The following is a 14632-nucleotide window of genomic DNA, read 5'->3' on the forward strand; positions in this document are numbered from 1 at the left end:
TGTAAAAAAAAACTATATATGCCCACTTCTTTAACCTTGGTTCACGAATGGGACTATGCATTTAACTCTGTAAGAATAAATGCACGATACGTGTATCCCTGTGTGTGTGTGTCGACTGTGAAGAGAGGGAAGTGAAAGGCAAGGCTTCAAAGGTTGACATTGACTTTGTAGCCCTTTTTATAAGGGGATGTTTACTATAATCCTGCAATTCGGCAGGGTTTTAGGAGGTGCATTGAGCATTTCAAGAAGGAAGTATAGATAGGAAGCTTCTTGTAATGTAGATCATCTCAACAACACCATATATTTATAAATAATGTTATATATAATCACTTTTACGTATTTTTTATATATTTTATTAATGTGATTGACTACATTAATTTTATTTTTTTAATACCCAGCCAATCACATCAGTAGAGTGCGTAAAAGAATACGTAAAAATAATTACACATAAATTTTTTATATATTTATAGATGTGTATAGGATAAGAAATAAAAGATGGAAGACAAAACGAAAATAAAATAAAAATCACAGCACTGTCGGCAAAGGAAGCTTCCACTTCTTGTAACGCCAAAGAATGGATGAATATTTATGGTATTTAATTTACCAATGTCCTGTTACCTGTAACTGATGCAATCCAATTTATGAGACTTTAGTGGCTTCCGATGGCCACACCCTTATTATTATTATTTTATTTTTATTTTTTCTGAGCTGGACCCATACCGACCTACACAACTCTACTACAATCGTATCTGAGTCTAGATACTAAAAAAACGTAGCTTGTTAATCTGTGCGTATGCTCCATTTTTTTTGGCATATTTGTTTGTGGGGGTCTACGCACGCACGTTTCTACCTACGCATAATAAAAGCAAGTGGCAGTGGCCAGCATCTTAATTATCAAAGAATGTGAGAAATAAAGTCATGATGAAGTCGTTGGATCTTAATTATTTTGATAGCCAATTACAGAATCTTACATTATGGATTAGCATCTCATGATGTGGTTATTTTGGTCATGGAGACACCAAGAATTCGATTGTCTTACAAATCCACCTTTCTGCTATTGTCATTGTCAGACACAGAATTTTTCTTCGACAGCTGAACAATGTGGCCAAATTGTATCTCAGAGCTTAACTTTACAGCGAGGGATGAAGACATATTGCGTCATTATTGTTCTATTTTTTTTTTTAAAGAGTCAGTAATCATTTTCCAAATTTATCACATTTATTAAAACTTAATAAAACATCTTAATTCAAAATAATTTATTACTATTTAAAAATAATTTCACTATTATTCATAAAATTTTCATCTCATTTCGAAATATGTCGTTAAAGTTGTCGGCTGATTCAATTACGATGAAATGGCTATCTCCTTTTCTTTGTTTGGTGAAAATTATAGTTCATACTCATTGTAGCTATTGATCTGGTTGACAACGACCTAAAGCTGTCCAATGTGATTCTGATGGGCCTCGCAAAGGGCCTCCTCCTAGTGGAAAAAGCCACACGAAAAGGTTCGTTTCGCCCGTAGTAATCGGTCAGGCTAAAGGTGAATGGGTCCAAATGCACATTAGCTTCTACAAGTGCTGATGTGATGATATCTGGGCTGAACTCAGAATCAAAATTTGCAAAGCTCTTACATCCTGCCATATTGAGCCCAACTTGAAATAATAAATTAAAATTATCGTTATATAATATACTTTTATTAAAGTTTTATTATATTGTCTTGATAAGATATTTATCCATCAATTATTAGTTCACCTTTTGATTTTCAAGACTCACTACTAACGGAAGAATAGAACGGGAGTACAATATATAACATTTTTCAACGTAACTAACTGTATGCCATGCCCATATATCGACGTGGTATTCAATTCTTGTGACTAATTTATTTGCATATAAAAATGGTATTCAATTCTTTCGATTTATTTGTTTGCATTACTCGGTTAGCCATGCACAGTCCATTCAACACTTAGAATTGGAAAGGGAGAAAAAGAATGAAAGAAAATTATAAGAGGAAATGTGATTGACCTCCCATTAGCTAATTAGGGAAAAACTTATTGTAAAGGAGTAAAATGCATCAGGCTCAAAATGGTTCTCAATGTCCAGCTCATCAAAGGACCATTACTAGAGGACAAAGGAAGAGAGGGGTAAAAGGAACAGAGCAGGAAGGGAAGGTGTCAAGATATTAGGATGTCAGGAGTAAAAGAGAGAATGAGACATAAAGAAGTAACGATGTGACATAAAGTAAATGAGAGACAAGAGATAAAAAGTACGGGCATATGCAATTTCAGGAACTTTTTGGCCATACTTCTCCAAGAAGATTTCTTCTATCTCACGATAAGAGTCCCAGCGATGGATTCTCCACCAGAATATAGACCTTCGGGATCGATTGTATAGAGAAGATGAGAGACTAAGAGAAATTGTAAATTAAGCTTATTATAGTAGATTCTCCCCTCCCCAAACGTACAGATACATATTGATTGCATTTGTGTTTTTTTCTCTCTATCTATTTCCCTGAATTGATTTATTGTTTACCCCATGGATGTATGCACTGTCGCACCGGACCACTACCGGGGGTCCACACAACACCGATCCAGGCCCAAGACTACCTCAACAGGGCTGGGAATGGATCATTCTCCTTTTTCGAATTTCTGTGTCCTTTTTAGACATTAACACATATGTTAATGAAGTAGATATATAATTTGCTAATTAACCATCTGGCGAGCCTTCAATGAAGAATTAATCAAAAGATATATTAATTATTCATTCAAAAAAGGTAAATACATGTAATTGACAAAAGAGGAGAAATCAACAGACTTGGCATATATACCAAAGTACAGGCTTAGGTAAACATGATTGACGAATGAGAAAGAATAATCGATCCAACTTCTAGACTTCTCTACGAAGAAACACTAAAAAAAGTACAAGAATTAAAACCCTAAAGGAAGATAGAAACGGCGTCTGTATCGCCACTTTCTACTCTTAACATACCAAAGACGACGAAGAAATGAGAAATTGTAAAGGTTGCTCGGTTTGTTGTCCTTTCAAGTTCCAAACACTGTATCGTGGTGGGTGTAGCTCAAAGGAATGGACATTTTTTCTAGAAAGAAAATGAGAGGTTTCCGCATGAGGACACACATGGATACTTCCAGAGAGACTAGTAAATGAATAATGATACACTTATCACTTTTTTATCACTATTTTACCACTTTTTTTAATTTTTTAATTTTTTAATTTTTAAAAAATTTTTCTTTTACTTAATGATTAAACAAGTGACTATCACTAAAATTATTTTTTAAATTTTTTCTTAATGGTTAAGGATGTTAAAAAAATATTTAAAAAATAATAATAGAAAAATAAATACATTACAAGTGATAAAATAATAGTAAAAGAGTAGTAAGTGTATCATTTCTCATTAAGATCCATGTGCATATATACAGCTAGGCTCTTGTTGCAACTGTAACAGCGCAGGCTGAATTGAGTGCAATTGTGTTGAGGCCGACTGGACACGATACGTGACCCCTTTCGTGATTTATACCTATAATTATTCTACATTTTGATATTTCGAGTCATAAATTTTGGGTTTCAACAAGTTTTACATGTAGGGTAGCATCACCAATTCAGATTTGGAAAGTGAATTGTAAAGCAGATGGGCCATGGCCCGTGCATGTGATGCTTTCGGTCTTGTTAGCCCATGGCACTGCCATTGCTATCATTAGCCAGCTCTTTTGCGATGAAATGGGTCACCATGTTACTTTGTTGTTTTCGTCGTCGTTTTCTTTAGACGAATGAAATCAAAGGTGCTTATATAATTGATGTTTCAAGTTGAGCAGGTATGAACTATAGAGAGAGAGTGTTCAAAAAGCTTGATAAAGGAAAAATACTAATCAACTAAAAGTGAGGTAGCAACAAATAAAGAGATAATGAGAGAAAGAGGTAGCCAGCCACCAATCCAATACAAAAACAACTCCCTCAATGGTCTCAAGGTACATACAAACTCCCCTCAAAAATCTCTCAAAAGAATTCAACAGAATGTATAATATCCCAAATACAAGTAGCAAGTTCCATCATCAGGTGAGGCTACCATGATGGCTAGTAAATATAAAGATGCAAAAGTGATAAAACAGAAATTAAAACAAAAAAGAAAGAGAGAGAACTCTGAGATGTAGCTCTAAAGCACCAACCAGAGGAGAGCCAGACCAAAGACCGAGCTCCCAACCATCTTCTGAATGGACAAGATCTTCTCAACACCACTCTGCAATATTACAAGGTTGTATCAGAACTTGTTGAACGATAGGATCGCATATTTATAGAAGACTATATACGTACATATATAATAACATCACAAACACAATAATCCGACATTATCAGTGACCATTTCATCAGCTGTTGCATATTCGATTAAACTTTCCCCTTTTTACCCATTTCAGGCCTGACGACCCACGTCAGACGCCAAGAAGAGTTGCTTGAAGTTCTTAGGTGCGGTTTAGATATTCAGTTGAGATGAGAGTTGAATGCTTAATTAGTTGCTAATGTACTCATAGTGATAGGTCTAGTTTTAAGTTGCAATAAATGCCAACCAAAATTTCAATCAACCAAGAGCTGAAGGCTAGTATAGGAATCGAGACTGGTCGTCACCTTGAACTCCAGCACACATCCTTAGGGTTCTGTAACCTCGTGTTCTCCCAACCACTAGATTTTGTACCTTCTTCAGAAATGCTACCCGGTACCAACAACCTAGTCAACATGGTCACCCTTCTTCCTCACCGTTTACCTTGATCTGTAGCTTATGTCTTACAAGAATACGATTTCGTTGATAGTGCAACTGCAATCAATACTTTTCATGCTTCTTCCATGAACGTATATCTGAGCACCTGAGATGTCATTGTTACTTGATTCAACAACAAGTACGTGAGGTCTTAAACGCGTGGCTTTGTTTGATTCGCTTTTCTATATGCGCTTCGAACCAATCGGATCTAAACCGCTCTCCAAGCTCACGTGAGCGCGAGAAACTAGGACGGAAAACAACTAGGCCCCAGTAACTTAGGCTAGAAAAATCTTTTTCCTATGATAGCTGCATCACGCTCAAGTATTCCGGCAATGACAGTCTTAACACTTCACTATAACCGAGATCGGTACCAAAAACAAGTTTTTATTTTTCGTTTTTGTTGCAACTATTCTATAACCTATATCGTTACCCGAACTAGATAAAAGAACTTAAAAGGATCTTACTAATGTCGCATCTAGAACACTCAGATCTGCTGGTTGACAGTATACTATCAAGCATTTTAGCACGGAGCAAAACAATATGGGTAAAGAAACGGAAACGTACGTTGTCGGTCTGAGCTGGTGCGGGAGAGATAGCTGACTGGCTCGGCCCCGGAGCTCCCGTCGGAGGAGCAGGTGGACTCGGTCCCAAGGGAGACGGAGCAGGAGCTTTCGCCTTCTTGCTTGGCGAGGGAGCAGGAGCCGTGGTTGGAACCATCGCAGGTGGAGATGCAAGTGGAGATGGAGGGGGCACAAACGGTGGAGGACTTGCTGGAGGAGGAGTTGCTGGAGGTGGAGTGGCCGGGGGAGGAGTAGCTGGGGGAGGAGTTGCGGGGGGTGGAGTTGCGGGGGGTGGAGTCGCCGGAGGAGGCGATGCAGGAGGGGGAGAGCTTACCGGTGGAGGTGTCGCTGGAGGAGGTGAAGACGGAGGCGGAGAACTGACGGGAGGAGGAGTTGCCGGGGGAGGAGATGTAACGGCTGGAGGTGGGGTTGTGGTGGGCGGTGGAGAAGAGGTGGGAGGACTAGTCTGCGTCGGCGGAGCCGGCGTCGTGCTAGGAGAAGTAGCCGGAGCCTGACCACCAACGCCGGCGATCACAATGCAGACAAAACCAACGAAGAGAACAGCCTTCCGGTTCATCATCTCTCTTATCATGCGCACCCCTCCTGCTTAACCTGCACAGTAGCTGTAGCACAGGCTAGAGAACAAGAGCAAGAGCGAGTGCAGAGTGTTTGTGTTGATGCTTGTGTTTTGAGTGGGAACATGGGACGGATTAAATAGGCTTTATGTGACGGCGAGGGTAAAGTTTCGGATCAGTAAACGTGAGGGGAAGGTTCGGGCTCGTCCGTTCACATGGCCTAACTGTATTCGTCGCTCACACATCGATCCGCGCGATGTCCAATCCTAGGCCTCGTTACAGGGTCCCACTATGCATATGTGCGCCGCGTTGCACCTTTATTTACGGTAGTGATTTTCACTTTGACTTTTTAAGTTTTAACCTATCAGGTACTGGTTAAAAACCATGACCGGTGATGCTGCGGGACCCCCTCGTGGTTGGACGGTTGATATCGTACTAGATTAAGACATCTATTTAAACTGCTCTTTCTCGTTTTTTGTAAATCTTATGTAAAATCAGCTAGTTCAAAAATAACAATTTTTTTTTTTTTTTAAATCTTATTTCGTGTGAATTGGAACGTGGTACTTTGGTTTTTAATTTAAATAAATGTCTCCTAATAGTGTTGGCGACCTTAGTTGGCATGAAATGAAGCAGAAGTTGTGTAGTACTAAAAAAAAACAAGTTAGAAACATTATGGAGTGTGGTCGTTAAGAAATTAACAAGGAAGCAGCTCCAATTTGGTTGGTGCGACTCTTATATGGTTGGTCTTTGTTTAATGATTCTATAATGTGGATGGGGGATCATAATCATGAGCTTTCAAGATGGGTAAAATTAATATACCGCGAATCCAATTTTGATCTAATCAATTAATTATAATATTATAAGTAAATTGCTCTATGATTTTCGTTTGTTGGAGATGGAACAATATTATGATTAGGGCTGGCCTGCCACTGCATGCTATCGACCGTTTGATTGCAAATGTGATCTGTACGCCAAGCTTTGGATTTAAAATAATATCAAACGAACTGGAGCTGGTATGAGCAATGAAGAAGCATCGCAATTAAAAATACAAAATATAAATATAAATAAAAACTCAGTAGGTGGGCTTTGTGAGCTGTCTGTCACGCCGTGATAAAGTGCCTTCAATGGGAAATATTGCTATTTTTTGTTTTTTTTTTGGTATGTTTAAAATAGATAATAGTTACAGCTAAACTTTGGCAATGAGTAGTAGTTATCGTGGCGGCACCACGATCCATTTTGTTGGGTCCGATCCGATGAGTGAATATCATTATCTGATCTACGTGTCGTTTCTAGATTTGTTTAGGACAGACGAAAAAAAAAAACTGATGGAAAAAGAAAGGGTTGCTAGTTTGCTTACAATCCAATCAATACCTCGTAACGGCTTTACCCCTCTAAATGTTTAATCCCTGTTAATATCGAAAATTGCAAAACAGGTCGAAAGGAGAAGAAAAGTTATTATTGGCCGTTCCTACGATGCCAACCTCAATCGGTGTCGTTTGGACTTCTCGGCAGTGGTTCTACACCGTTATATGGCATCCTTACTTGCATCTATAACAATAGATGGGAGATAATATAAAAAAATTAAAAAGATAAAAGATATATATATTTAAGTAATTCGATATAATATACAAATTCATAAATTATTTAAAAGATAAATTTATTATAATATGATTATTTTACAATCTTTCATCTTCATATATAATAGAAGTCTCTGATCTATTTTTTGAATGAGATTTTTTATTTTTTTAACTCTTATCACAAGATAGCAAAAGTCGAAATAGCAGTTTGCCCAGAGCCTAAAAGAAGCCCCTCCTTTTAGAATTTTATTACATACAAATAAAGTCGTATACTAATCTATATATCAATACTGATTTATTCATACTTAAAATTTAAATTAATATTATTTTTAATAAAATTTACTTTTTAACTAATCACATTAAATTAATTCATAATTATACTTATAACTATATTTTTTCCTCATTTTTATTTCTACGTCTTTCATTCTTTACGTTACATCCCTCACTCCTTTATGTTGCATTTCCTATTTTCTCGGTGACATCCTTATTTTTCCTTTGCCTTTTATCTGTTCCTTTATTCTTTTCTCACTTTCCTCCTAATGAAAACTCTATTATTTGATTGGACTTGAAACGTCATATTGCACCTGAAATATTTTATCAGATGTTTTATGATTCACCCCAAGAATCTTTAATAGTAATAATAATAATAACAATAATAATAATAATAATAATAATAATTGAAACTTCACGTTTTTCATTAAATAAACATGGTAAGATTCCACTATTAAATGTGTTATCAGCAGTTGTTGCAGCTCGAGAAGAAAATCATAAACACGATCATCATCTGAGGAGGAAATGGACAAAGTTCCTGGAACCAATCATCGTGGTAATGGAGGACAGCTACAATTTAAGGTGGGCCCAGACCCCAAACCAGCGTATAGGGAAAGCTAAAGCTACGGATGGGCCATGTTGGTTTAATGGTCATATCGATAGCATGAATGATGTTTACTGGCTAGCCTCCGCCTGTTGGCCCATTTCTTTCAAAAGCTCACAATGATCTCCACCGCCGCCATAACCGCCACCATCCGCCGCTGATTGAGCTGAATTTATTATCATCAGATTCCTTTTCAACTCACGACAAGCAAAAACTAAAAAAGCTTGTCAAAGAATTACCAAACAGAAACAGCTAGATGTGTTTAAAAGCAGATCTGAGACACAAAGTCAATTACAAGGCAACAACCTTTTCTTTTTATGACAATTACATACGTAGCGGACATCGTAATCGAAAGAATGATCATTGTTATCAGCTAGCGGCATGCATGTGTTTTTTTGTGATGGGGGTTGTGCACCAAACTGAGCTATGGTATGGAGTTAATACATATTTTCATGGTGTTGTAGATTTCAAAACATTGACTTTTTGTATATTTTAGTTCGTAATAACGTATAACTTAAATAACTAGGAGCCTGAAAGCCAGGCTGATACATATATGCTAGAGCAAGGAAGAGGGAATGTGGGGTCCTTTCTTTACTCTTCCTTGAAGATTGGGTTAAAATCTCTAATGTGGCCCACCAAATTTTTGTTACTTTAGGCTACAACGTTGGAAGCTCTAGAAGCCATTCCACTCGCCGCAACCAAAGACTTCAATTGAAAGAGCTACCTAGGAAAGTCTAATATCACTTCGTTTGGGGGAGTTTTCCTTTCTTCGGCGTTATTTATTTGAAGTTTTCGTGCACCAGGCCAGGTAAAAGTGAAACTGAATCTGTTTACCGAGTAGTGAAAAGCAGGCCCGGATAAGAGGTAGATCTATGGGCCGTCTAACATGATTCGGACCACACATTGGATCTTCGAAGAACATTTTTTAATGGTTGTTGGTCAGCAAAATTCAAAACCAATCCTCATCCCAATACAGATAAACATACATCGGCCCAACAACAGAGAGAACCTTCAACCATGACCTAGCCGCTACTTCCCTCGACTCGACTCGACTCGACTCGACTCCACTCCCCTCCTTTACTCATAAAGGACAGGTTATTTCCGTAATTATGTTGATCTGGGAAAGCTAAGAAATTGTATGCCAGGGGATTTAGGGGGGTTCCAGACTTGTAGTTGTCTAGTATCCTCTCTCTGTCTCTCTCTGTGTCTGAGTCAAACCCTATCCCGTCACTGAGTAAACGACATGGCGACCTCTCTTGGGCTCTTCTCGACCTTTATCTCCGGCAAAACTGCATCGCTGACTGTCAAACACTCGTCGGCCTACTCCGTCATCCTCGCCCATCCTCACAAGGTTTCAGCTCACCCGCGCATGGTGCGCATGGTGACCTCCGCCACCGTTTCAAACGAAGCCCCAGAAAAGCGCGCGCCCCGAGGCATTATGAAGCCGCGGCGTATCTCTCTGGAGATGCAAGCCCTCGTTGGAGTCCCCGAGATTTCTCGCACCCAAGCTCTCAAGCAGATTTGGGCCCACATTAAGGAGCACAATCTTCAGGTTTGGATCGTAAATTTTAGTTTTTCCTTTTTATTCCTCTATTATTTCGAAAGTAATAGTTTTTTTAACCCCTTGTGTGTTTGAAGTGGATTTTACTTATTGGGGTTTTTAGATAGGGTTTATGTTTGGATACGGCTTTGTTGGTGCGAATGGAATGTGGGTTATGTTGTTCTAACAGCGTGCCTCGTATCGGTTGCTATTTTTTGGAGAACACTTCGGGATTTGAAATGGTCTGCTTTTATGTGGTTTTTCATGGGGTTCTACGTTCGGATACGGTTCTGCTGTGAGATTGGACATTGGATTTGTTGTCGGTTGTGGTGATGCTGATAAATGCGATTGATTTTTTATTTGTGGATTTCGTTTTTTGGGGTTTTAGATGGGTTTATGTGTCTGGATAAGGCTCTGTTTGGGCAAATGAAAGAAGGCTAGGCTACAGTGGTTGTGCCTCAAATTGGCTGGTACTTAGTATGCCGTTTGTTAAACCGTAGTGTGTGTTTGATGTGGGCTTTGGTTTTTTGTTCTTTGTTTTTTGCCCGAGTCTTTATTGTTGAATAACTGCTGTGTGTAAATGAAATCTAGGCTTTACTGCTGATCTGATTTTTCTTCTTAATATCTTCAAGTGATTGTTGATTTTTGCAACTCTTTATTGTGGTTGACGCCGGTTTCAGTTTGTTGGGGTTTAGATGGGTATTTATATCTAGATAAGGCTGCGTTGGATATGAAAGTTGGGGTATGTCACTGTAAAATTACCACTTGTTTCAAAAGTTTGAACTGATAGAAATAGGTGGATTTTATTATTTGTAGTATATTCTCAACAGACAATAATCTGGTGTTGTTTTTCTAACTTATAGAGCAAGTAACACTTTATGTGTTGAAACCATTTGGCGTGTTTGGTTTGGTTATGGGGTTTTTATAAGTTGGACAAATGTAGCGTCTTAATTGTTTTGCTAAAGTTTGTCTCTTGGGTTTTCATGTGTGCATAAATTTTTTGCTGTAATCTGCATATACTATGGCGGTGGACAAAATATAGGTTTCACTCTGAGTTTTCAGCAGAAGTGTGTCAATTGTAGTGGAAAGAAAGATACTAGATCTTTATATCAATTTTATGTGCTTCCATGTGTGGATAACTTGTGTTATTGTTGATGAAATGTGCATTTTGCAAGTATCTCACTTTCCATGAGTGCTTTTTGAGTTGTGGCAAAAATCTAAACCTTTATCCTCCCTTGCCAATAAGTTAGCTTGAAGTAGCTCTCAAATCACATGCATTTAATAATCGAAAGGTCAGATGTGTCTTGTTTCATTCCTTATGACAATAGATATCTAGCTAGTGTCCAAGTACTTCTTACAACGCCCATTAGAAATTTAGCACAAGATTTTATAACCGTAGCACTTAGTCACTGTAGACAACTTCGATTAAGAAATACTTCAGACCAAGATATTGTTGGTTCCACTTTGGTGATAGATTTTCTATGCTTAAAATTTTTTTTTCCCCCTTGTTTTTGTTCTATCACGCACTTTAGTTTTCTTGGGTTGTCTGTTACTTGAGTCTTCTTGCATCAATGTGGACTTATAACATGTCATGCCAACTGTGCTATGTCTGTGTTAAGTACCCCGAATTTGTTTTCCTGATTTTTTTTCTTTATTTTTTTTTTATAAGGACCCGGAGAACAAGAAGATCATAATTTGTGATGAGAAGCTGAAGAAGATATTTGGAGGGAGAGATCAGATTGGGTTTCTCGAGATTGCAGGGTTGATTAGTCCGCACTTTCTTAAGTAAACCAAGATGGACTTGGTGGAAGTGTTATGAAGCTAATTGCTTGTGCTTGACGCCTGTGATTTGGTTAATGATAATTAAAGACAGCGACTTTTTGTAACTCAGTAGTGTTATCTTAGTCTTAAGAGTAATCGGCAGCCTTAAATTCCAGGTTCTTAGAAATGTAGGTTTCTACTGCAATATTGACTATGTCGGCTCGTTTTTGTTTTGTTCCACATCGTAGATTTTGGTGGAACCGCGTATCAATTAATAGTGTTTTGTCCAATGTTCCCATTGTTCCTATGCCTATATAAATCATGCTGTTCTGCTCAATTTAATCCTGGATTTATTGTATGAGAATCCGTCTCGGATGATCTAAGAATGACCACGCGTAGAATAGAATGATGTATTATTTACTACTTATGGAGTTTGAAAGCGAAACGCTGAGCAATATATATGGCCCTAAACAGAAAGAAAATCGGGGAACTGTCATCAAGTACTCTTTCTGATTTCTAAACTAGCGATGATTTTAAACGTTCTCTTCCTTGGAAAAACAGAAACAGTTTCGTTGAGAAGAACTCCAGACCAGAACAGCCAAAGAAGCAGTTTTGTTACTAGTAAGGCCTGAATCAACTGCTTCGCACTGTTTTATCTGAGGAGGGATTAAGATACTTCAAGTTCGGATGCCTCAAAATGATAGAGAAGTAAATAAGTCTAATTAATTTTCAACTTTAAGGCCTGAACCATTTTTCGTTTTAATTTACGATACCTTCTTCGTTCGTCGGAAAGAATTAATGGCTTGATATGCTAAACATCGCAGTAATTTCTCTGCTAAGGCGAAAATTATATCGAATAAAATACAGCGTGACTTTAAAAAATAACTCCGAATAAAAGCAATCTAAAATGCAAACAAAGTATCAATCAGTTTGATTCCACCATGTCTTATTGGTAACAATGCCAAGCAAAGAGAATTGGACGAATTTTTCTTTCCAGTTATGATGCGTTGACAGCTATTTTCATTTTGGATTCACAATGCCCAGGAAAAGTGCAGATGAAGTAATTTTGTCCCTTCACCAGTGTGATCTGATCGCTTCCACTCTGAAATTTTTGAGAACCTTCAGCTGCCTTGCATGTTTCATAACCTTGTTTGTCTACGACCACCACATTGTGGACTGCCGAGCTGTAGTTGAACACTGTAACAGAAACATGGAAAACAGTACTTTAGTCTTAATTTGTCGGAGAATCACTTAATGTTCTAACCTAGTATATATCAACTTAATCAGAGTTTTTTTGAATTGGGATTTCATGATAAATTGCAAGTGTACGGTATCGATCAGTAATGGAGGCTGGTGGTTCGTACGTACGTACCCAGAATATCACCAGCCATGAAGGTCTTTGCATTAGGCCAATTATCAACACCGAAGGTCCAACCGCCTGCATCTCCAACAGTAAAGGTAGCTGCCCAAGCGTTCTCACAGTGAATTAGGAGCATACCTAGTAGCACAACTGTGGCAACAATTGCACTACCTCTTCCCTGGGCCATCTGCATGCCCAATATAACTTCCCCGCCAAAGAAAAATTAACAAGAAGAACGATGAAGTGTTGAAAGGCAAGGATGGAAGACTTGTGTGATTAACTTGACCCTGCAAATGTTCATTTTATGGAGTTTCTGCACGGATCACCAAACATGGAAATAGTATTGCTCTAATTGGTAGTTGAGTAACGTAGAGATCATGTAGGATTGCAGGAATATGAGAGGCAAATGTTCATTTTATGGAGTTTCTGCACGGATCACCAAACATGGAAATAGTATTGCTCTAATTGGTAGTTGAGTAACGTAGAGATCATGTAGGATTGCAGGAATATGAGAGGCAAATGTTCATTTTATGGAGTTTCTGCACGGATCACCAAACATGGAAATAGTATTGCTCTAATTGGTAGTTGAGTAATGTAGAGATCATGTAGGATTGCAGGAATATGAGAGGCAAATGTTCATTTTATGGAGTTTCTGCACGGATCACCAAACATGGAAATAGTATTGCTCTAATTGGTAGTTGAGTAATGTAGAGATCATGTAGGATTGCAGGAATATGAGAGAGAGAGAGAGAGAGAGAGAGAGAGTATTTACTAGTCTATAATGAAACATGAAATTTCAAAACTATTAATTCCTGTTTTTTTTTTTTTTTTTTTCAAAATTTTGAACATGATCATTTAGTCGGCTACAAAATGAGTAGATATAATTTTTACTAAGAATTTGTTTAGAATTTGTTTTGTCAAATAAGGATAGTTTTTATTGTTTTGTTCAAAAGATCATTCGTGCTGCTCTGTTGTGCATGCAATAACGGCTTTGACAAAAGGAGAAAGCAAGTTTTAGCTTAGTTGAAGCTAGGGCTGCAAATTAGCAGAGTAGCTCGAGCTCAGCTTGTGTATATTCGATTCAAACTTGACTCATTTAATAAATGAAATGTTCATAAATACTAATATATGTTCAAATATTAAACGAGCAAAACTAGTATAAACTTTGCTCAACTCGGCTTAGATTCGTGAACAAAATTCGTATAAGCTCGGCTTCACTCGTTTAAGCTCATTTTGAAGCTTATAATATGTTTTATACATGTATGTGTTATATATATATATTACATGTTAGTTATATTTTATATACTTAATTATATATTATTAGTTTATTTATAGTTTTTCTTATTTAATATAGATATGTTATGTTCCTAAAATGTGTATAGGATAATTTGTATAATAATATATCATACAACTACAATTATTAATTTATTACATTATTTATATGTATTAAATAATTTAGTTTATTTCATTTATCATGTGTATCATTCTTTAATTTATAATTATAAGTTATTTTTATAAAAAAAGTTATACCATATGAACTTTGAGTCAAAATTACTTGGCTAAATAGTTAAATGGTTTGATTTTTTTTTGGTAAAACTTAATTCTTTTTATTAATTAAAAGATA

At 37.3% G+C, this 14632-nt stretch overlaps 3 protein-coding genes across 3 annotated transcripts; 1 reads left to right on the forward strand and 2 right to left on the reverse strand.

Moving 5' to 3' along the window:
- Positions 1-3863: 3863 nt before the first annotated feature.
- On the reverse strand, positions 3864-6016 carry LOC122311666 (classical arabinogalactan protein 9-like). The gene is made up of 2 exons (XM_043126300.1): positions 5326-6016; positions 3864-4248 (listed from the first exon to the last, which is right to left on the reverse strand). Exons 1-2 carry the CDS (start codon positions 5911-5913, stop codon positions 4165-4167), a joined length of 672 nt encoding a protein of 223 aa, XP_042982234.1. The 5' UTR covers positions 5914-6016; the 3' UTR covers positions 3864-4164.
- A 3388-nt stretch (positions 6017-9404) lies between these two features.
- Positions 9405-11938, forward strand: LOC122311537. The gene is made up of 2 exons (XM_043126124.1): positions 9405-9899; positions 11557-11938. Exons 1-2 carry the CDS (start codon positions 9591-9593, stop codon positions 11674-11676), a joined length of 429 nt encoding a protein of 142 aa, XP_042982058.1. The 5' UTR covers positions 9405-9590; the 3' UTR covers positions 11677-11938.
- Positions 11939-12556: 618 nt separating this feature from the next.
- LOC122311538 (basic blue protein-like) lies at positions 12557-13386 on the reverse strand. The gene is made up of 2 exons (XM_043126125.1): positions 13021-13386; positions 12557-12845 (listed from the first exon to the last, which is right to left on the reverse strand). Exons 1-2 carry the CDS (start codon positions 13199-13201, stop codon positions 12646-12648), a joined length of 381 nt encoding a protein of 126 aa, XP_042982059.1. The 5' UTR covers positions 13202-13386; the 3' UTR covers positions 12557-12645.
- Positions 13387-14632: the final 1246 nt, after the last annotated feature.

The sequence above is a fragment of the Carya illinoinensis genome, chromosome 5 (genome assembly GCF_018687715.1).
Source record: "Carya illinoinensis cultivar Pawnee chromosome 5, C.illinoinensisPawnee_v1, whole genome shotgun sequence".
Lineage (NCBI taxonomy): Eukaryota > Viridiplantae > Streptophyta > Magnoliopsida > Fagales > Juglandaceae > Carya > Carya illinoinensis.

What these genes read in the sequence shown, in the direction of transcription:
- LOC122311666 (XM_043126300.1), bottom strand. Translation starts at nt 5,913, where the DNA reads ATGATAAGAGAGATGATGAACCGGAAGGCTGTTCTCTTCGTTGGTTTT. An exon ending in CACCAGCTCAGACCGACAAC is followed by an intron (nt 4,249 to 5,325) that starts GTACGTTTCCGT and finishes GTAATATTGCAG; the next exon opens with AGTGGTGTTGAGAAGATCTT.
- LOC122311537 (XM_043126124.1), top strand. Translation starts at nt 9,591, where the DNA reads ATGGCGACCTCTCTTGGGCTCTTCTCGACCTTTATCTCCGGCAAAACT. An exon ending in TTAAGGAGCACAATCTTCAG is followed by an intron (nt 9,900 to 11,556) that starts GTTTGGATCGTA and finishes TTTTTTTATAAG; the next exon opens with GACCCGGAGAACAAGAAGAT.
- LOC122311538 (XM_043126125.1), bottom strand. Translation starts at nt 13,201, where the DNA reads ATGCAGATGGCCCAGGGAAGAGGTAGTGCAATTGTTGCCACAGTTGTG. An exon ending in CATGGCTGGTGATATTCTGG is followed by an intron (nt 12,846 to 13,020) that starts GTACGTACGTAC and finishes TTTCTGTTACAG; the next exon opens with TGTTCAACTACAGCTCGGCA.